The sequence below is a fragment of the Electrona antarctica genome, assembly GCF_951216825.1.
Source record: "Electrona antarctica genome assembly, chromosome: 18".
NCBI lineage: Eukaryota > Metazoa > Chordata > Actinopteri > Myctophiformes > Myctophidae > Electrona > Electrona antarctica.
Window position 1 is genome coordinate 30,099,379 of NC_136799.1, and position 21,905 is coordinate 30,121,283.

Sequence of the window (21,905 nt, forward strand, 5' to 3'; positions counted from 1 at the left end):
TATTACTTTGAATGGTCAAATATTTTGGCAAGGGCTACTACTATATCGAATATACTTTTACTTACTTTAGTAGGGCACTAGCCTAAATTAACCAGCAACTTTAGGCGTTTTTGCCAGTGGCTTTTGAAAATAAGAAAAAGCTTGAAATGATCGCTTTCTCTTGGTCAGCTTGGCGGCTGTTGAGCATCAATCAATCATAGAATAGGAGTCAATCAACCAAATTGAAAATTCCCGCTACAAATGGTCAGAGCCATCTAAGGCTCTGCAAATGGTGTTATGACTAATGCAGCACCGCCGCCTACTGGGCTGAATGTTAATGACCTGGCTGATATACATGCCATATAGAATACCTAGATGGATTGGATACCTATTGCCTACGTATAACCTAGGCTTATTGTATGCACATCAAAGCTCTTGTAGGATACTCTAGTCTCAGGTGCCCATATATTTGAGCATTCACCTACATAAACTTGAATTCTGAATGGTGCTCTACAGCCGTCCATTCACGTTTCAATGATTAAGTTCAGTAGTTCTTCATGAAAGGTCACTAAAGTAAAGGACTTCTATAATATTGTGGTCTGTTACTGCCTGAGGTCAAGCCTGTATTTTAGCAGTTCACTGAAAATTCCTGTTGCACAATAAACATTTGAATTTAGCATCATATTAAGCCAATGTGGGTAAAGTGAAGCAGAAACCCTTTGACATCGTTCATACAGCGATGGAGTACAATGTTAAACAATGACCGACAGCATACAAAAGCTGTAGACAAATGTAATATTTGGTATGACTCCACATTTTAAATACTTTTTGTAAGTTAGTGTAGGCCAGTTATATGCCTACAACATCCATACTGCAGGTGTATAAAGCATCGTCTGAAATGCTATATCAGTCACGGTTACCCATCCTGAATCCAAACTGTCAACACCATTTCTACAGTACCTTATCCACCCATTTAGAGTAGACAAGTGATGAGCTGGTATGTGCACGTCATTGCCAAGAATTCCCTTTCATTCTACAATAAAGTTAAACTCAGGAATACAACACATGCTCTATAAACATCTTTATTGGCCAACTGACAGAACTCAAAATTCAGAGAACCGCTGTGTATGGTGCAAGCTTGCTCTCTGTGATCTTCTTCGCAATGGAATAAAGTCAAAACATGTTCTATAAAGAACCTTTATTGGCCACCAAATCAGACAAGAACTCCAAATTCTTTGAGAACTGCTGTGTATGGTGCAAGCTTGCTCTCTGCGATCTTCTCCGCTTTCTTTCTCATGGTGATCAAGGCCTTTTTCTTTTTGTAGTGGATCTTAGACTTCTCTTTTCTCTTCTCCTCCAGAGTGGCTGTGATAGCCTGGTACTTCCAGCCAACCTCATGGGCCAGGCGCCCAAGGAGGGCATACTACGAGTGGAGAAAAAGAATACATGGAATCAGACATTTACTAGTAAAATCCACGTCTGTTCTTCTGGGAGGTTTTGGTAGTACCACCACCAACAATGCTGGCAACTGCAGATTTGCTTAATCTACAGATCAGATTATTAAATGGTCATTAGCCCCAAAAGCACAGGACTTCTTAAACCCTCCAAAAGTGCCTTTCGCCTGTAGACCATTATTCACAAAACCAGTTGTAATGCCACTAGTAATGTTTCCAGACTGACTACCGTACACAACTTTATTGACACATTTTAAACCAGCTCTTAAGGATATGGCTATTGTATTTTAAGGGCAAAGGCATCGGTTCAAATTGTCTCATGAATGATCAGATATGGGATAAAGAGCTTAATCAATAACATATTGTGGCACAATAAGTGAAGCTAGATTTAGGCATCATTAGTGTGCATACAATGGGTAATCAATATCCACCTCAATTTATAATAGGCTCACCTTGCGAGTGGGCTTCAGGCGCACAATCTTGAGGGCAGCTGGGACGACCATACGCTTCCTCTGTGAAAGACATGAACATTAGATACAGTATACAACAGCAGATCAGCTTATGAGAAAATAGCATGTCTCAGACAAGTGTATCGTTTCAGAGTCAAGACTCAAACAAGGCATGGTAAGGTTAAAAAAGTTACATCACAGACAGCACAGGTTTAAATAGAACCCCATTGGCGCTTCCTGGCTGGAAGACTAGGTTAATACCTTATCGTATGGAGGGGGGACACCATCAAACACCTTCAGTCTGTCCAGTGCAGCCTGTCCTCGCTTAGTTTTGTGAGGAAGCATACCTGGTTTTAAGACAAAATAAGTTAACATTAGAACTATAGTCACAAATGATTGCTTTTAAACTTTTACACAGAGCCAATAGCATAAGTGTTGACAAGATCATGAAAATATCCAATGGCTAAGACTGTCCATGCCTCAACTCAGTAGTCAGATCCGTTAGCGTCTCATCAATAGATGATCAGTTTTGGGATAAAGACTCATCAATGTCAAGCAAGGGACCATCACACCCATATGTCTGATAATGATAGCCATGTGAGCGTCTTAAAAAAATATTCTTCCAAGTAAGGTTAATCATGCCAGTTATTAAACACCACATTTCACCAAAAATATCCAAGATAATCAGAAACTGTACAGGTAACCTTGACCAATTTGTTTAGATGCATTCCTAGACCAAGTGATCTAAGCCGTAACATGAAATGTAGCATTGCTTTTCTGGGCCCCATAAACAAATCTACAAGCTCAACTTGATACATTGTAAGCTTCCCCTCCTGTCAGTGATTTCTGACAGGAGGGGGCTTAGCATAACTACATATGACTACAATAGAAATAAGTCACCAGGACTTTTGTCTAATCATTTCAGCCTTTATGCAGTGCACATTTGAGTTATGCAGTCAAAGTATATAGGGTTAAGTGGTTATCAACCAAGAAATTACACTAATTAAGCTAATGGGAGGAGTCTGAAATTAATCTTAACACCCCTATTTAGACAAGCAGTCAGGTACCACATGTAATTTAAAAGACGTTTCATAAATAATCATTCTGGATATAGTGGGATACATTACACAGTCATGGACTGGGGTGCCCTGCTTTGAGCACATAATAGTATCATTTGATCATTCATCAGATTAGTAATCAGATCTACAGTCTTACCTCTGACAGTCCTCCAGAAGATCTTACTGGGAGCTCTGAAGTGGTATGGTCCACGGGAGGGATTGGTGTTCATCCTCTTACGCAGGAAAGCCAGGTACTTCACTGTTCAAAAAGCACAACAAACACCATTTAATATCGTTACACATGAATGATAGTGGGCCAAGACAATAACATTGATTAAGAATGCAACGCTTATGCCTCAGATGGTAGTGCATGTAAAGTATTCTCATTGTTAACTCAAATGTGTACATCATCATCGACAGTAAGCAGGTCAAACAGGATGAACCATTCAGTATCTGAATGTATAATACTGACGTTTGTTGCGGTAGAAGTTTCCAGAGATGTTGATTCCCTCACATCTCACCACTACTACCTTGTGGCCTATAAGGAGGGAACAAAAAAAAAAGTCTTAATATTTCGACAGACAACTACTGACACTTATTTGTGACAGTCAGTCAGTCTCAGATGGTAGTGCATGTGAGTTTTTTCATGGTCGTTAAACTCAACCAAGGCGAGTAGTGTAATCATCGACAGACAATACAGCAGACAATTCTAGAGGTGGGCAAATGTGCCTATGGAAATAGTCATGACCATAGCAACAAGTATTTAGCATGGATAATGTTTGTCAAAATAACCTTTACATACCCAGCAGGACCTGTTTAGCCACAATGGCAGCAAGACGCCCAAGTAGATGGCCTCTGCCATCAAGCAGCAGAACCTACATGAATTAAGGACACGTTAGTCAAGATGAAAAGTTCCCAGATAGGCAACAAGCCATTAATGAGCAAGGTAGCCAACCACCAATAAACCGTTAAATAGCTAGACACTACTATTGGCAGCATGTACACACAAATGTGATAAACTACAATCCGCGCACATGTCAAACTATGTAGTTTATTTTAAAAATGCTGAGCTTTGACAGCGCATGGAGAAAGACTGACGTTTAGCCCGGCATAATTATGCACGAAGCACTCAAGACAGCTTTTAACACGTGTGCTCTGAAATAAAAACGCCAACGTAGTCAATTGGAAAACGAACACGATGTAGACCAATCTGGTTGTCAATAACTCAGCTTAATGTAAATTAAAGTCACGGTACACAGTAGACTTAAAATCAACACAGGGCCTTATGCTAACGTTAGCCAGCTAACAAGTAACAACGTTGGCTTGCTAGGGGGCTGCCATGACACAGGCAGCACTCAACAGTAGCTGTCCAACACAGAACATCATCGGCTTAAAAACACTTGTAAGGAGACACGTTAGGCAACACTGCGACTAAAATAAGATGTATTATGATAATCGCTTTCAGTTCTGCCCTAAAGGAGAGATGTATATCCAGCTGAGGCACAAAAAAATGAATTATAAATGCTCCGCAGTTGCACACCTTATTGAACCGGTCCGCCATGATGTCCGAAAAGAAGGATGCACGGGGTTGCCCGCAGTATAATGCAGGGGTTCGGCGGACGTGACGACATAGATTACTTCCTCTTGTATTATGTAAAATGGATAAAATGGGCAAACTTTACTATGAACTTTACCCACTTCAAATTGGAATTTAAAATGCTCATCAGATCTTTATCACTAGTAAATAACAAACAAAAAAAGAGGAGAAACTGTATGAATGAATTTGTATAATAAATCCTCTTTCCCCGAACCTTGATGTCATTGCTGTATTATATATATATATTATATTATTTGTATGTTTATTTTTTTATTTTTATTTTTCTTTCTCTGGTGTTTGTGCTGGTTAAATACCTGAATTCTCTGTAGGCCTACCATATCCATGTCTTATAAAAAACGAAAGAAAAAATAAAACAGAGCATACAATGATCCTACACCGCCACCCTCTGGATAGGCAGAGGGTTTTTATTATCAGTATACAGACGTAAAAACAACTCTCTCTCTCTCTCTCTCTGTGTGTGTGTGTGTGTGTGTGTGTGTGTGTGTGTATATGATCATAGTTGCCGTTTTTCTATTTAATCACTTCTATTTGGGATATCTATCTTTTTTATGTAAATGGTACATTTATCCAAGGCACTTTACATAGATTGTGCATTACATTCACCCATTCATACACTGATGGCAGCAGAAACCATGCAAGGCACCAACCAGCACATCAGGAGGGTTCAGTGTCTTGCTCAAGGACACTTCGACAATCAACACTAACTCTGGGGGAGCCCGGGTTCAAACTAGCAACCTTGCGGTTGCAATCCAGCTACTATACCCCTGAGCCACTGTCGCTCATGTGTAATGTGCTGTATTAGCACATGTGCTATAGCCTACTGTATATGAATTATGAATGTTTTACTTGATCATGTAATGCGTGAAGTGAATTACAGTCAGATGTTTGTTTAAATTCATCATTTCATTATCGTCAAATCTTGGTCTGTCTGCACTCCAGTGTGACTAGTTCTCTCTAATACACACTTGAGCCTCATTTGTCATTTACATTTTTTAAATCTATGAAATCTGTTCTGCCAAAAGTGGCAATGCCTCTTATATTGTTTGTACAAGTTATTTAAGTTTATGCCTATATTTATATAGTAAATATGAACTTTGATATATTGTTGAACAATTCAGAGAACATCTTAATGGTGGCCTTTAAAGTGTGCACTGTATGTCTCAAACAAAAAGGTGTATCTGTAGTTCCAGACCTCCTTAGGCCAACGTCTGACCATGAAGGCCATGGCAACAATGACCATTTTTTTTAAAAACAAAGCACATTGCTTTAACTTTCAAGCATAATACATATGAATCAACCACACATCAACAGCAGGCCTGGCTAGGCAGTGAATTCATCAAGTAGTTTTGGCAATGTGAATCACTCTGGTATTGCAGTTTTCTCCTCCATTTGTGCTTCAGTCTTCCCTTATGGCAGTGAATCTGCAGATGTTCAATCTCCTTGAGGTCATGTGCTGTAAATCAGGATCAACCGTCCGTGTGTGTGGGGGGGACAAAAGGAATACAATGCACTAGTACAGCAGTTCCCATTTTGCCCAAACCTTTTTGGTCATGCACCGTTACCTCCTGACCTAGCTGACGCACCCCCCCTCCCACATGGAAATAAAATTTGCATAAGCTATATATACACATATGAACCTGAATATGGCATATATATGCAGCATAGGCTATATTCTATATACTTGCCATATATATATATAGGCATATGTTAATATATTTATAATATAAAAATAACCTTTTCATGTCACACACACCCCCTAGAAGGCGTGCACGCACCAGTTTGGGAATCACTGCACTAGTACAATAGGGGAAACAAATGGGATGTAGTATACAGCTAAAGCATGCAATACATACTGGAATCATGTGACCAAATGTAGTTAGTTGAAACAATCCTCAGCACTGCAGCCAGTTTCTTCCCCATGGCTCCAACCACATTTACCCACCAATATATATATAAGGTGGCATAAGCTGGAGCCCATTGGGGGAAGATACACACAGGATTAAACTGCTGTGATTTGAGGGTGTTTATTCATATTGCTGGGCTCCGCTATCAGAGTAAATGATGGTCAAATTGGGCTCAAACTGTACAAACAACTACTGGCATGCCATTTAAGAAAGGTACATTTACAGTTGTACATCTTCATCAAAATTAAGTTCATAACACCCCTCAACTGCAATGATTCCTTTAAGCCTATGCTGAAGCATTTATCTGGCCCAGAAAGCCATCTCTGGAACGGTAGTCACTCCAAATAACTGCAAGATGTGAATCGGAAATCAGTAAATTGAAGCAGCAATTGGAATTTATGTTTTGATTTGAACCAGTTGTGATTATTGCATACATTTTAGTTTCAAACAATTAACCCAACAGTCAAAGATTAAATTGGTTAGTTTGTGCAAAGTAGGATGCCGATACTCGATAGTTGGAAACCACATCTTAAATATTCAAGGGGGGAGAAAAAAAAAAAAAAAAAGTGTGACTCTTCTGGTGAAGTTAAAACACTTTTATTAGATGGCCATTACAGTGCACGGTACAGGATACAACCCACGCATATAGACCCTACAGCTTATGGCCTTCTTCAGGTGTTCACATTGTTGACCAGACCCCCTGGAGTCTATACTTTGTTGCCGATCTACAAGCTAACAACGTGTCAGAACATGTTGCAAGCTTGTGCATCTGCTATTTTTGCGAGTATTCAGCCATTTCACTCAGTTTGCAAATTAGGTTTGTAAGCTTTTGAGGCTGTTGTGTTGCAATTACTTTTAGTTTAAAAACAAATGCATTTCTTAGTAAAGAAACGTGAAAGTCTCATCACAGAGCCAGGAGTGGCAGTCCTTGCGGGGAGACTAGTTCCCCATCTGGTGGACATTACCCAGGGCTTAAAGGCGTTCCAGGAGCAGAGGGAGAGAATACTGCCACATGAGAAACTAGACAGCTCAGAGGTTGGTTCAGGCAGCAGCCAAACAATCTTGAGGGCAGCTGGTACAACCATGGGTTTCTTCTGTGAAAGACATTAACAAATGTTTTGTTACAACCAAACTAAACAAACCAAACCTACAAAAATCATAATGTTTCTGGATCAGAAGTAATAGGAACAAAATGTATCATTGTAAATCAATGAGCTGGGTGTGTCATCATATCCAGATCAGCAACCTCTAAACTAGATAAAACTTTAACCATTCATTGTGACTCACTAAAATCTGATGAACTGCTGCAGATGTGGTGCAACCTCCTGGGGACAGACATAACCCAGCCTGGCAACATGGAGAGATTGGAGACACGACACACCAAGGGTTTTAGTTACACCACGCAGACTGCTTCTCGTTATTCTGGATATTCCTCAGTGACGTACACCTGGGCAGGAGTGGTTACAACAAATGTTTCGTTATAACCCAACCAAACTAAACAAACCAAACCTACAAAAACAATAAGGTTTCTGGATCAGAAGTAATAGGAACAAAATGTATCATCGTAAATCAATGAGCTGGGTGTGTCATCATATCCAGATCAGCAACCTCTAAACTAGATTTTAACCATTCATTGTGACTCACTATAGTCTGATGAACTGCTGCAGATGTGGTGCAACCTCCTGGGGACAGATGTAACCCAGCCTGCCAACATGGGGAGATTGGAGACACGACACACCAGGGGTTTTAGTTACACCATGCAGATTCCTTCTCGTTATCCTGGATATTCTTCAGTGACGTACACCTGGGCAGGAGTGGTTACAAATGTTTCGTTATAAACAAACTAAACAAAGCCAAACATACAAAAACTGTAAGGTTTCTGGATCAGAAGTAATAGGAACAAAATGTATCATCGTAAATCAATGAGCTGGGTGTGTCATCATATCCAGAGCAGCAACTTCTAAAACTGTAACCAGTCATTGTGACTCACCATGGTCTGATGAACTGCTGCAGATGTGGTGCAACCTCCTGGAGACTGACATAACCCAGCCTGCCAATCGTAATGGCTGCACTCATGGGGAAATGACACACCAAGGGTTTAGTTACATGTACAGTTGGTCTGGCTGCAGTTTAAATATTAAGTACCAGCAAATTTACCTTGGAACGATGACATCCGTCTCAAATACAATTTAAAAAATATATATCCATGACACAGAACACCAGGCTCTGCTGTCGTAAATGGGTCTCCATCATGTGTGCCCCAATTATACATAATCCTACACCTCCTGATGCAATTTCTGTATACAGAATATCCACCAATATAACATGGCTCAGTAGGGGTGAATCGCCCATTGTCTCGTAGACTATTGTTTTGGAGAGTGGTTGTTTAGTGTAGGGAGTTAAGTTTAGCGAGTGTTTTGTAACGGGCAGCTACATGACATACACATTTGAGTCCCAGAATTGGCATCAACTCAGCTACAGGGACAAGAGCACCACAGTGTATACACACACATGTCTATAGAGCACGAAGTCCACAGGTTCATGTACTTTTATTTGTATTATAATCCCCTTAGGGGGATTTTGGATCACTGCATATCAGAACTGTGTTCTGATATTAAACAAATCATATGGAAGAATCAACCGACTGAGAAAACGCTAATGTTACTGCTGTCAAATTAGTTATTTTCACTAGAAATAGACAAATATGAGAGACCGACTGTCGTAAACGATAGACACATCTGACAATTTGGGACCATAATGCTTATGAGAAGCATTTAAAACTAGAAAAAGTGCCCTTCCGGGCACAGGTCTCCACCAGGAGGATAGGAGTGTGTGTGATGTTTGGCAAGGATGTTTAGGAGGATGTTTTTGTTTTTTTTTTATGATTTGAGGCATTTTGTTCCAAAAATGTGTTTTGCAAAAATCAACCTGTTGGTGGCGCTATAACAGGCCAATGTGAAAAGGGTGGGATATATTCCTCAGCCTAGTAAGAAAAAGTGTGAAAGATTTCACGTAAATTGCATGCTGCGTTCATGATTTGAGGCTATTGTTCAAAACGGGGCAATCTTGCAAACTGTGAAAGCCAATTATAGCCAATTAGGATGGAATATGAAATATCGGACAGATCCAACTTGAGCACATGACCATAGAGATACTGTGTAACGATTTGTGAGATTTTTGGACAGAATCTGGAGGAGTAATATCAAAAAATGTGTTTTACAAAAGTCGGCCTCCTGGTGGCGCTATAAAAGGCAGATGCGGAAAATGCAGGTCAAAGGTTTGTCCTTGGCCTCTAGGGAGTGTGCATGCAACGTTTCACGCAGATCGGTGCAGTTGTAGGTCAAAAATGTGAAAAGCTGCCTCATGGTGGCGCTATAACTGGCCGTTGTGGAAAATGTGGGGCAGAGGTTCATCGTTGGCATCCAGGGAGTGTGTGTGCAAAGTTTGGCATCGGCCGGGTTAACGGTGCCAGAGATTAGCTGTACACAGACGGACGGAAGGACACACACACGGACGGACGGACACACACACGGACGGAGTGCAAAACATACTCTCTCCCCATGCCTTCGGCCTGGTGGAGACAATGACCATGTTATTCTCCATAGAGAATAAATTCCAAACCCCTTGGAACCAGGGAGTGACATCAGGACTCTATACACATTGATTCTCAACAGGTGGAAATTTTAAGTCACCTTGTCGTATGAGGGGGACACCATCAACACATCTGTTCAGTGCAGCCTGTCCGCATACCTGGATTGAAGGCAAAGAAAGGAAACCTTAAAACTCCAGTGACAAAAACACTGCCTTCAACTTCACACAAGTGCTGCAAAGTATATAAAGTATCAAATTTGTCCATGACACAACTCAGTAGTCAGATCCGTAAGTTGTTCTCATCAATAGATGATCAGTTTTTGGATAAAGACTCATCATTGTCAAGCAATAAACAGCCATCATCATGATACCAATTTGGGTGCGTTAAGGTTGTTAAATATCGAAGAGCACCACAGTTCAAAATGCAAATGTCATGACAAACACCATTTGATATCCTTGCACATGAATCATATTGGTCAAGACAACATTGGTAACGCTTATGCCTCAGATGGTAGTGCATGTTAGGTATTCTCATAGATAACGCTAATTAAATGTCAGTAAGCAGGTCAAACAGGATGCACCCTACAGTATTTTGAAAGTATTAATGCTACTAACATGTATTGCAGTAGAAGTTTCCAGAGATTTCATTCCCCTCATCTCAGCACTACCACCTTGTGGCCTATATGGAGGAAAGACAAACAAAACAAGTCTTAAAAACTCAATAGACAAGATCATCATATTGACACTTATTGGCAACAGTCAGTCTCAGATGGTAGTGCATGTGAGTTTTTTCATGGTCGTTAAACTCAACCAAGGCGAGTAGTGTAATCATAGACAGACAATATAGCACTAGAAGATAATTCTAGAGATACTAGGCAAATGAGTTTATAGGAAATTGTTGGTGTCGTTAGTCACATTAGACAGTCTCGACAGAAACTGACCATTTTTCCTTTTTTACAGATTTAATTAGATGAAAGATTCACCTAATTCAATCTGAGAACCCAACAGTTGGTCCTCCAGAAGATTTCACTATAGGAGCTCTGAAGTGGCATGGCCACGCCGCCACAACAATGGTTGGTGTTCATTAGACAGGGACATTAACCTTTCACGTACCCAGCAGTACCTGTCCCGATTAGCCACAGGAGCAAAACAAGCAAAATAGATCCCGCCTGCCATCAAGCAGCAGAACCTACATGGAATAAGGATGCAATGAATTAGTCAGAATGAAGGACATAACGACTCATTGATGGGCATGGTTGCCAGCACAGAATTTACCAGCTTAATACAGTACAAGCATTAGAATGTTCCTTAATCACAAAGGTAAAGAAGTCCCCAATTCAGCTCAAAGGGGTTAAATAAGTTTTGCTCATATGCAACTAAACTGTAACGCCACACCTTAACAGCAGTTAAATGTGAATCCCTAGACTGCTTCAACTTATAGGCAGCTGCAATTCAAAACTGGCCCCTGTAAAAAAAAAGTCACCACCCGTTGTTCCCTTTTTTCTAGTGTCTGTACACAGTATGATAATTTATTGTTTTGCATAGAAGTGTAGAGTATGTCTTTAAATGTAGGTCTCAGATACAATGGTTATGTTATATACATCACATGTTCAGCGTGGTGCATGGTTTATCATCATAGACCACAAAACGTATTTTTAACTGAACCCGACACCCTAAGCACGAAATAAGACACCCTTCAATCACCACGTGTGCATAAAGTAAAACATGCAGTCAACTGGCCCAAAGGCCATGTGACTGAATCTAAACAAATGTATTCAGCTTAAGCCAATACATTAACGTCAGTGTACAGTACACAGTATTAAATCCACACTGGGCCTCCGCCTAAGGCATAGTTGATTCTATTCAGTAGCGGCCCAACAACCCATAAACATCCATGTTGTGTTGCAAGAAGGAGGCAGCCAAAGGCGATAAGCAAGTATATTGATTATGATAATATTTTTCAGTTCAGCCACGAAAGTGAGAAAGTCAAGCTCAGTGAGTCAGCTACCTCAGTGAGTCAGCTACTAACATTTATTGCAGTAGAAGTTGCCAGAGATTTCATTCCCCTCATCTCAGCACTACCACCTTGTGGCCTATAGGGAGGAAAGACAAACAAAACCAGTCTTAAAAACTCAATAGACAAGATCATATTGACACTTATTGGCAACAGTCAGTCTCAGATGGTAGTGCATGAGAGTTTTTTCATGGTCGTTAAACTCAACCAAGGTGAGTAGTGTAATCATAGACAGACAATATAGCACTAGAAGATAATTCTAGAGATACTAGGCAAATGAGTTTATAGGAAATTGTTGGTGTTGTTAGTCACATTAGACAGTCTCGACAGAAACTGACCATTTTTACAGATTGAATTAGATGAAAGATTCACCTAATTCAATCTGAGAACCAAACAGTTGGTCCTCCAGAAGATTTCACTATAGGAGCTCTGAAGTTTCTCATCAATAGTTATCAGTTTTGGGATAAAGGACTCATCACTGTTAAGCAAGGACAATAGTCATGGCCATTGAATTGTTTAGAGGCCATAACAGACAAGTAGAAGTTAATTTTGTAACTTGTGGGCATTAGTACCTAGTCTGGTAAACCATCCTGGGCCAACAATTCACATTTCATGAGTCTACTGCAGACCGGTCTTGCCGCAAGCACTTGGGGCATTTTGCAGAAATCAAACGGTGGGATGACCAGTACGTTTCCTGTGAAAGAGGTCAACATTAGATACAGGAGGCAACGGCAGATAAACTTCAGCACAAATGGCATGTCTCAGACAAGTGTATAATTTCAGAGTCAAGACTCAAACAAGGCATGGTAAGGTTAAAGCAAGTTACATCACAGACAGCACAGGTTAAAATAGAACACCCTTGGTACCTCCTGGTTGAAAAATTAAAGTCACCTTGTCTTATGGAGGGCCATGGACAGCATCAACACCTTACATCTGTCCAGTGCAGCCTGTCATCATACCTGGATTGAAGGCAAAGAATGGAAACGTTAAACTCTAGTGACAAAACAAAAAAATACTGCCTTCGAACTTCACATAATGCAATAGGATAAGTGCTGCAAAATATAGGAAAGTAACAAATTTGTCCATGACTCAACTCAGTAGTCAGATCCGTAAGTTTTTCTCATCAAGAGTTATCAGTTTTGGGATAAAGGACTCATCACTGTTAAGCAAGGACAATAGTCATGACCATTGAATTGTTTGGAGGCCGTAACAGACACATGAATTCACATTTCATGCATCTACTGTAGACTGGTCTTGCCCCAAGCACTGGGTGGGCGTTTTGCAGAAACCAAACTGTGGACAAGCTAATCAGTGTCTGCTCACCTAGTCTTATGGAGGGCCACGGACAGCATCAACACCGTCAGTCTGTCCAGTGCAGCCTGTCATCATGCCAGGATTAAAGGCAAAGAAATGAAACATTAAAAACACAGACGCAATGGTATAAGGGGTGCAAATAATATCCAAGAAAGTTAACAGAGCAAAACTAAAATTACAACTTGAACACATTTCCAAAAGAATAAATGTGAAGATGATGTATGGCCAAAATTGTCCATGACTCAACTCAGTAGTCAGATCCGATAAATGTATCATCAATGGATGATCAGTTTCGGGATTACTCATCATTGTCAAGCATGAGACAATAGCCCTGATCATGATACCCATTTGGGTGAATTAAGCTAAATGTTATAAAGGCTCATACCACCTTATGTTAAATATCCAAGACCACTTGATATCCTTACACATGAATGATAGTGGGTCAGGGTTAGAAATTTGGCATAGTTAAGAAGGAAACACTTATGGCTCAGATGGGTAGTGCATGCAAGTATTCTCATGGTTAGAATGTCAGTAAACAGGACAAACGGGATGGATCCTACTGACGTTTGTGCGGTAGAAGTTTCCAGCGATGTTGATTCCCTCACATCTCCCCACTACCACCTTGTGGCCTATAGGGAGGGAACAATAAAAAACATGTCTTAATATTTCGACAGACAACTACTGACACTTATTGGTGACAGTCAGTCAGTCTCAGATGGTAGTGCATGTGAGTTTTTTCATGGTCGTTAAACTCAACCAAGGCGAGTAGGTGTAATCATTGACAGACAATAAAGACGACAAGTCTCGAGATAGGCAAATGTATTTATAGGAAATTGTCATCTACAAGCTCACCTCTGACAGATATTATAGGAGCTCTGAAGTGGTATGGACCACAGCAGGGATTCCGCAACAGGTTCTTCAAGTACACAGCAGTATCCGTTTATCCACACGAGCAAGAAGCTAATGGTGAAAAAGGTCACCATTAGATACAGTAGCCAAAAGCACACACACACTCTTGAGAAAATAGCATGTCTCAGACAAGTGTATCGTTTCAGAGTCAAGACTCAAACAAGGCATGGTAAGGTTAAAAAAAGTTACATCACAGACAGCACAGGTTTAAACACAAGACCTTTGGTCCTCCCTGGTTGGAAAATTAAAGTCACCTTGTCGTATGGAGGGGACAACATCATCAACACCTTCCGTCTGTCTGTCCAGTGCATGAAGGCGAAGAAAGGAAGAAAGGCGAAGAAAGGAAACAGTCATTACCTTCAAAGGACAAGTGCTGCAAAATATATTATATTACATCAAATTTGTCCATGACTCAACTCAGTAGTCAGATCCGTAAGTTGTTCTCATCAATAGATGATCAGTTTTGGGATAAAGACTCATCATTGACAAGCAATAAACAGCCATCATCATGATACCCATTTGGGTGCGTTAAGGTTGTTAAATATCGAAGAGCACCACAGTTCAAAAAGCAAATGTCATGACAAACACCATTTGATATCCTTGCACATGAATCATATTGGTCAAGACAACATTGGTAACGCTTATGCCTCAGATGGTAGTACTAGTGCATGTTAGGTATTCTCATAGACAACGCTAATTAAATGTGTCAGTAAGCAGGTCAAACAGGATGCACCCTACAGTATTTTGAAAGTATTAATGCTACTAACATTTATTGCAGTAGAGGTTTCCAGAGATTTCATTCCCCTCATCTCAGCACTACCACCTTGTGGCCTATAGGGAGGAAAGACAAACAAAACAAAGTCTTAGAAACTCAATAGACAAGATCATCATATTGACACTTATTGGCAACAGTCAGTCTCAGATGGTAGTGCATGTGAGTTTTTTCATGGTCGTTAAACTCAACCAAGGCGAGTAGTGTAATCATAGACAGACAATATAGCACTAGAAGATAATTCTAGAGATACTAGGCAAGTGAGTTCATAGGAAATTGGTGTCGTTAGTCACATTAGACCGTCGACAGAAACTGACCATTTTTACAGATTGAATTAGATGGAAAGATTCACCTAAATCAATCTGAGAACCCAACAGTTGGTCCTCCAGAAGATTTCACTATAGGAGCTCTGAAGTGGCATGGCCACAGCAATGGATGGTGTTCATTAGACAGGTACATTAACCTTTCACGTACCCAGCAGTACCCGTCCCGATTAGCCACAGGAGCAAAACACCAACGTAGATCCCGCCTGCCATCAAGCAGCAGAACCTACATGGAATAAGGATGCAATGCATTAGTCAGAATGAAGGACATAACGACTCATTGATGGGCATGGTTGCCAGCACAGAATTTACCAGCATAATACAGTACAAGCATTAGAATGTTCCTTAATTACAAATGTAAAGAAGTCCCCAATTCAGCTCAAACGGGTTAAATAAGTTTCGCTCATATGCAACTAAACTGTAACGCCACACCTTAACAGCAGTTAAATGTGAATCCCTAGACTCCTTCAACTTACAGGCAGCTGCAATTCAAAACTGGCCCCTGTAAAAAAAAAAAAAAAAAAAAGTCGCCACCCGTTGTTCCCTTTTTTCCTAGTGTCTGTACACAGTATGATAATTTATTTTTTTGCAAGAGGAGGTCTTTAAATGTAGGTCTCAGATACAATGGTTATGTTATATACATCACATGTTCAGCGTGGTGCATGGTTTATCATCATAGACCACAAAACGTATTTTTAACTGAACCCGACACCCTAAGCACGAAATAAGACAACCTTCAATCACCACGTGTGCATAAAGTAAAACATGCAAACATGCAGTCAACTGGCCCAAACGCCATGTGACTGAATCGAAACAAATGTATTCAGCTTAAGCTAATAAATTGAATTAACGTCAGTGTACAGTACACACAGTATTAAATCCACACTGGGCCTCCGCCTAAGGCCTAGTTGATTCCATTCAGTAGCGGCCCAACAACCCATAAACATCCATGTTGTGTTGCAAGAAGGAGGCAGCCAAAAAGGCGATAAGCAAGTATATTGATTATGATAATATTTTTCAGTTCAGCCACGAAAGTGATAAAGTCAAGCTCAGTGAGTCAGCTACCCACCGCATTGTGCTGTCTCGCCATGATGATGTGCATAAAGAGAAAGATACACGCGGGGATGGCCCTTATTATACCAGGGTTCAGCGGACGTGACGACGTCTTTACTTCCTAAAATCGTATCATAAGAAATTACCCTCCAGTGCCACCCTGTGGATAGCCTGGCTCCAGCCCCTGAATCGCTAGCCACGCCCATTAAAAAAATAAATTCAGGCTGAGTGTCAGGCTAACCCTGTGGATATAGTCTGTAGAAAATATATCACAGTTGCTGTAGTGTTTCTTGACTTCTATTATGTATTTCATTCTTGTAATGACTTGAATGGAATGTGCTATATGAATATTGTATGTGATTACATTAATCTATCGTATTTGTAAACTAACTGAGATTATTGAAGTCAGATGAGTTCAAATTAATCATCAATAATTATCCTGGCCAGTCTGTAAAAAGATTTGTAAATCAGCTTAACTTTTAACATAACTTTGCTAAAAGTTAGTTATGCATTTAATATAGGTAGTCTGAGTCCACTGACTTGTTCTAATTCATTGATTGATTGATTGAAATATGTATTAAGTTTGCAGAATTACAGTACATTTCAAGCACAAACTCAATACAAAGACTGTTAACTGTGAGTGGATGACCCGATTAAGCATTACACTTGTTTACAAGAGGGTGCACCTTGTTCAATTCATCAAAACATTTAGAGACGTACAAATAGACAGACACTTCTATATACCGGTAGTCAAAGAACAGAACAGGAATTCATCATAAAGGAGGTAAAAAGGGAAAAGAAACATACAGTGAGGGGAAAAAAGGGTGGGCGGTGGGGGGGATTAAGATTTTACAGGGGCCAGTTTCGAATTGCAGCCGTCCGTAGGTGCCCTTTGAGAGCGGTTTTGAAGGAGTCAAGGGATTTGCATGTCTTAATGACTGTTGGTAGGGTGTTCCACATTTTGGTGGAGCGAATTTAGTCCCTTGTTTGTGTCGAATCTGGGTTGTACATGTTTCGTTGCACTCCCTCTGGTGTTGTGGGTGTGGACTTCGTTAACATTAAGGAAAGGAAGTATCTAGACAGGTACATGGGTATCTTGGTGGTGTATCGAATCTTGTGGACCAGACCCATTGCAAGATGCTGTACTCTGTCATCAACCCTAAGCCATTCCAGCCTGTCAAAGTGGGCAGGGGTGAGGTGATGATTATACATTGATTGATTGAATGAATGGTTGATTGATGGATTGTACCTAGAGGATAATGCAAAAAATTATGTTTCAATTGTGGTCCTATACTAAAATCATAAAGATATCATAAAATAACACCAAAATACATTATCAACCAATATAATTTATATAAACCACTATATGTGCAAAGCAGAACAATGGGAAAGAGAAAAAATAGCAGCAGTGAATGCCATCTCCTTTCTATGGTTAAAGAGAGTTTACCACCCCTTGTTGGAAGTTGTGGTCTCCTGAAAGATGGATTTTCAGTCCCGTTTGATCCACATTTTTAAGGGATTGTCAGCGTATTCCACATTTGTTTGTTGTGGTCACTCCCTCTGGTATTTGTGGCTGTCACTCACTTGTCACTTTGAAGTAGTTAGTGCAGGTATGTGGCCCACATAATCTTAAAACCCAATCCCATTTTGAATTCCTAAACAGTAGTCTACGCTGAGCCATCCCAGACTAGCAAAATGTGTTGGAATTAGGAGGGCCCAGGCCAAGAAGTAGTCAAATGAGTTTGTTTTGGGAGGTCTGAAGCAATTAGTCTTAGTGACATTGGGGAACTAAGGTGCAAGCATATCCAACGTGGCATTGAATGAGGGCTCCGGCAAGAGTCCTGAGAGCACCTTTGTTAACAAAGAGGAAATTTGCCCAAAAATCTTATTTGATAACCTTGTCAAGAAAAGAGCTCAAATAGGTAAACTCATCTTATTCTTTGCTTGAGAGTACTATATCTTATTATAGTATTGTGTATCATCTGTTCAAGGTGTTTACCATGCCGAGTAAAACAAAATATAGGTTGGTTATTGTTGCAGTATTGAAATTAAATTCAAATAACATCTTAATTGTGGCATGCGCTGTCCTAACAAATGTGTAGTTGCATGCAGACTTCCCTAGGCCAATATCTGAAGATGTGTTCAATGGCAACAATTATAACAAGTACTTCCTTTATTAACTTTCAATTATTTACAGAAAATGAATGAACCACATAACAGTGGGCCTGGCTAGGCAGTGATGCAACAAACTTATTGAGTAGTAGGGGTTCTTATTGGCACTGTGAATCACTGAGACTTGGGATTGTGGTGTGGTTTCTCAGTCATCGTGCTTCAGTTCCCTGATCTTTCCCTTATGGCGGTCAATCTCACGCTGCAGACGTTCAATCTCCTTCTTCTGGTGGTCAATTTCCTCTTGGTGGTGCTGCTTCAGTGCATTAAGTTGCTCCCGCTCTTTACGCCTGTGCAAGGGAGATGAAAGGGTAGGCATGAAAGACACACAAAAAGAAAACTTGAATGAGGAAGTTAACAGCGAGGTACCACCGAGGTAGGCCTAACCTAAAGTAACTAAAAGAGGGAAATGCATACTTGAAGTACATCTCCTCCTCAGCAGCCTGTTTCTTCCCCATGGATCCACCTGCTTCTCTGATAGATCCACCACCTCCTCCACCTTTCCCTGCACCTCCACCCAGATCACCCATCTAAGAGGAAAGAAATATAGACCTATGGAATTAATATTATAGCCATCTTGATTGTGACATTTAGCTCATCTGCCACCTGTAGAACAGCTTTCTCCCATTAAGTATGGATCCTGAAAGTGCAACACCATTCTGAAGGTCAGTCAAATTTTAAGTTATTTGATACAAAAAAATAACTTCCCCTTTTGTTGTCATCCACACGGCCAGAGAGTGGAATAATCCAGAAGGTTTCTCAACAATATAATGCACTGAACTGAGGACAACACGTATGCACAGGCCTGAACTAGGTTTCAAACAAATAGCACAAAAGTTCACATTTCCAACTAAACAGATATTGAATGAAAGAAAATCAATTGAATATATTTGTCATAATGAAAATCAATTGAATACATTTGTCATATAGTAAGAGTTCAACGATACTCGAAACTTCATTACGTTCCCTAATCAAGAACATGACAACGTTATTGCCAGTGGACCATGTCAACAACATGCAGTCAACAACACACGTCATTCATTTGAAATTAACTGTATTTTGGTAGCTAAAAACTAACATTCATAAAGTCTGGTCTAGCAGTTAATTTTACCTGGTGGTCGGATGCCATTCTTAACTGTGTACTGATAAAGTTCGTAACGTTGGGCCTCAAAAATCTTGCCATAATTGCTCTCTAAAGGAACAACACTGACTGAATCGCATTCATTCTGACAAGCAGGCAGCTGACTTATGAAGGTTACCGTTGACCAGAAGGGGCGTGCCTATTTTATAGAGGGGAGCAAATAAAAAGAAAAAACAATCCAATACAATTATCAACTTCAAGAATGAGTCAAATAACAATCAAAATCTATTCTTGAAGATATCCGATATTTGTTATATTCATGTAGCATTTCTAAACCCTCAGGAAACAGCAGGAACAACGTGTAAAACTGATAAATCAGTAGACCTACCCATCTTTGTAATGGTATGGTCTCGCACGCTCTGCGTAGCTAGCTACTGGTTTAACGTGGAGTGAAGCGTGGCTGCGTAGGTCTGCTGCGTTCAAGCCGCTGCCACACTATCGAAAGAGCTGCGCACGTTCTCGGCTGCGTGCAGCTCAGATTGAGTTTTTAGACAGCTGGTGGATGGAAATTAAGCTCCACCTCCGCGGAATACTTGCGCGACGGCCGTGCGCAGCTCTTTTCATAGTGTGGCAGCAGCTTGAGTTAATTTGGAGCAGCTACATTGCGTCATTGCGTCTTTGCAACGTGATGTCGCTGGCTTCCATTGACAATGAATCGTCGACAATGCATCGTTAAAAAGCCCGTGTGAACTCATCACCGTGGACCGTACACAAGGGCAAAAAATGGGAAGAATTGAATCTTTTATCTCAATAAAAGTAGTGCTTTCACTCGTTAACACACAATCGTGAATTATTTTTATTCAAAATGTAGCAATACACGAAAACAATCATGATCAGTACAGACTTGGACAAGTATTTTAAAAGTTCACTGTCTGTACTGCTATTATAATTTAACTGCAGTCAATTAAACATAGCTGTCGATCCAAATTTTCACACATCTCACATGGGCTCCACTGACTATTCAAACCAAAATAAATCTTTTGATTCTTAGTCAACTTTTGGCTCATAAATAGGCACCAAAACAAAGAGAAGAAATTAAACAATAGAAAAGACAGGAACTTAAGATAATAAGATTTCAAACCACATTCAATATTATATGGTACTTATTATATAGATACTTCCTTAATGTTAACGAAGTCCACACCCACAACACCAGAGGGAGTGTAACGAACCATGTACAACCCAGATTCGGCACAAACAAGGGACTAAATTATTTTCGCTCCTATGCCACCAAAATGTGGAACGCCCTACCAACAGTCATTAAGACATGCAAATCCCTTGACTACTTCAAAACCGCTCTCAAAGGGCACCTACAGATGGCTGCAATTCTAAACTGGCCCCCGTAAAATCGGAATCCCCTTTTTCCCTGTTTATTTTCCCTTTTTACCTCCATTATGATGAATTCCTGTTCTGTTATGTCTATATAAAGTGTCTATTTGTACGTTTTGATGAATTGAACATGGTGGACCCTCTTGTAAACAAGTGTAATGCTTAATTGGGTCGTCCACTCACAGTTAACAGCCTTTGTATTGAGTTTGTGCTTGAAATGTACTGTAATTCTGCAAACTGTTAATACATATTTCAATCAATCAATGGTTCATGGCTCTTCATCAACTTTACATGTAAAGGTTGATTACAGTTTGGTAATTACGTGCATTAAAATGAACTGCTTTAGAGAAAAACAGTGGCATATTTGGCCATGTTTCCCTAGCCCAGAAAAGCTAACCATTGTAGAAACTTCACTTGTCACTTCAAATTATTTCACTACAGCATCTACATCTGCCAGTTGTAGATTTTAAATCTAGCATGTTAATTAACTTGAGCTTGACTGGAGAAGCACCACCAAACATGGGATGGACAGGGATCATTTCCATTTACTCTGGACTGTATACAAAACTAGTAACAAGTAGGTGAGAAGAGCACAGGACACTTGTGCACTACAGTCAATTATTTGATTGGTTAGTTTGTGCAGTGTACTGTAGAAAGAACTTGTTCATTTGTTCCCCATCAAAAACACTGATGCTTATTGGAAACGGCTGTCAAGCAAGACAGCTGTATAGGCGAATGGCTACAACGTGCCAAAAAGAACCTCCTCCAGGAATAATTATTAAAAATAAATGAAAACAGTAAATGAAAAAACACATCCCCCTCACGTAT

At 40.2% G+C, this 21,905-nt stretch overlaps 3 protein-coding genes across 8 annotated transcripts; all 3 read right to left on the minus strand.

The window, feature by feature from the left end:
* Positions 1–1,045: 1,045 nt before the first annotated feature.
* rpl13a (ribosomal protein L13a) lies at positions 1,046–4,566 on the minus strand. Its single transcript, XM_079528189.1, has 7 exons — positions 4,481–4,566; positions 3,743–3,815; positions 3,413–3,478; positions 3,098–3,199; positions 2,144–2,229; positions 1,886–1,945; positions 1,046–1,402 (listed from the first exon to the last, which is right to left on the minus strand). Exons 1-7 carry the CDS (start codon positions 4,499–4,501, stop codon positions 1,193–1,195), a joined length of 618 nt encoding a protein of 205 aa, XP_079384315.1. The 5' UTR covers positions 4,502–4,566; the 3' UTR covers positions 1,046–1,192.
* Positions 4,567–7,043: 2,477 nt separating this feature from the next.
* Positions 7,044–16,519, minus strand: LOC306941715 (uncharacterized protein). Of its 6 annotated transcripts, none has more exons than XR_013792204.1 (17): positions 16,455–16,519; positions 15,537–15,611; positions 15,058–15,121; positions 14,545–14,588; positions 14,234–14,341; positions 13,946–14,010; positions 13,391–13,446; positions 12,959–13,026; positions 12,640–12,761; positions 12,083–12,146; positions 11,167–11,242; positions 10,669–10,732; positions 10,155–10,212; positions 8,453–8,528; positions 8,107–8,266; positions 7,750–7,909; positions 7,044–7,556 (listed from the first exon to the last, which is right to left on the minus strand). XR_013792204.1 is itself a non-coding variant. In XM_079527338.1 (15 exons), exons 9-13 carry the CDS (start codon positions 12,654–12,656, stop codon positions 8,209–8,211), a joined length of 273 nt encoding a protein of 90 aa, XP_079383464.1. In that variant the 5' UTR covers positions 12,657–12,761; positions 12,959–13,026; positions 13,391–13,446; positions 13,946–14,010; positions 14,234–14,341; positions 14,545–14,588; positions 15,058–15,121; positions 15,537–15,611; positions 16,455–16,519; the 3' UTR covers positions 7,044–7,556; positions 7,750–7,909; positions 8,107–8,208. The 6 variants fall into 6 exon arrangements, 3 of the variants coding, with proteins under 3 accessions (XP_079383464.1, XP_079383463.1, XP_079383462.1); XR_013792205.1 differs by having other exon boundaries at positions 12,062–12,146; XM_079527338.1 differs by lacking the exons at positions 11,167–11,242; positions 12,083–12,146.
* A 2,074-nt stretch (positions 16,520–18,593) lies between these two features.
* Positions 18,594–19,874, minus strand: LOC306942579 (ATPase inhibitor B, mitochondrial-like). The gene is made up of 3 exons (XM_079528580.1): positions 19,719–19,874; positions 19,025–19,137; positions 18,594–18,897 (listed from the first exon to the last, which is right to left on the minus strand). The coding sequence occupies exons 1-3, from the start codon at positions 19,788–19,790 to the stop codon at positions 18,756–18,758; spliced, it is 327 nt and encodes a 108-aa protein (XP_079384706.1). The 5' UTR covers positions 19,791–19,874; the 3' UTR covers positions 18,594–18,755.
* Positions 19,875–21,905: the final 2,031 nt, after the last annotated feature.

Excerpts from the sequence above, each read along its gene's own strand:
- rpl13a (XM_079528189.1), bottom strand. The coding sequence starts at position 4,501 with ATGGCGGACCGGTTCAATAAG. Across the intron at positions 3,816-4,480 it reads TGGCGGACCGGTTCAATAAG|GTTCTGCTGCTTGATGGCAG; the intron begins GTGTGCAACTGC and ends TAATTCATGTAG. Across the intron at positions 3,479-3,742 it reads GGCTAAACAGGTCCTGCTGG|GCCACAAGGTAGTAGTGGTG; the intron begins GTATGTAAAGGT and ends CCCTCCTTATAG.
- LOC306941715 (XM_079527337.1), bottom strand. Across the intron at positions 10,733-15,536 it reads ATCGGGACGGGTACTGCTGG|GCCACAAGGTGGTAGTGCTG; the intron begins GTACGTGAAAGG and ends TCCTCCATATAG. Across the intron at positions 8,529-10,154 it reads TGTCCCCCTCATACGACAAG|CCATTACGATTGGCAGGCTG; the intron begins GTGACTTAAAAT and ends CCATGAGTGCAG.
- LOC306942579 (XM_079528580.1), bottom strand. The coding sequence starts at position 19,790 with ATGGCAAGATTTTTGAGGCCCAACGTTACGAACTTTATCAGTACACAG. Across the intron at positions 19,138-19,718 it reads GAATGGCATCCGACCACCAG|ATGGGTGATCTGGGTGGAGG; the intron begins GTAAAATTAACT and ends CTTTCCTCTTAG. Across the intron at positions 18,898-19,024 it reads GAGGAGGAGATGTACTTCAA|GCGTAAAGAGCGGGAGCAAC; the intron begins GTATGCATTTCC and ends TCCCTTGCACAG.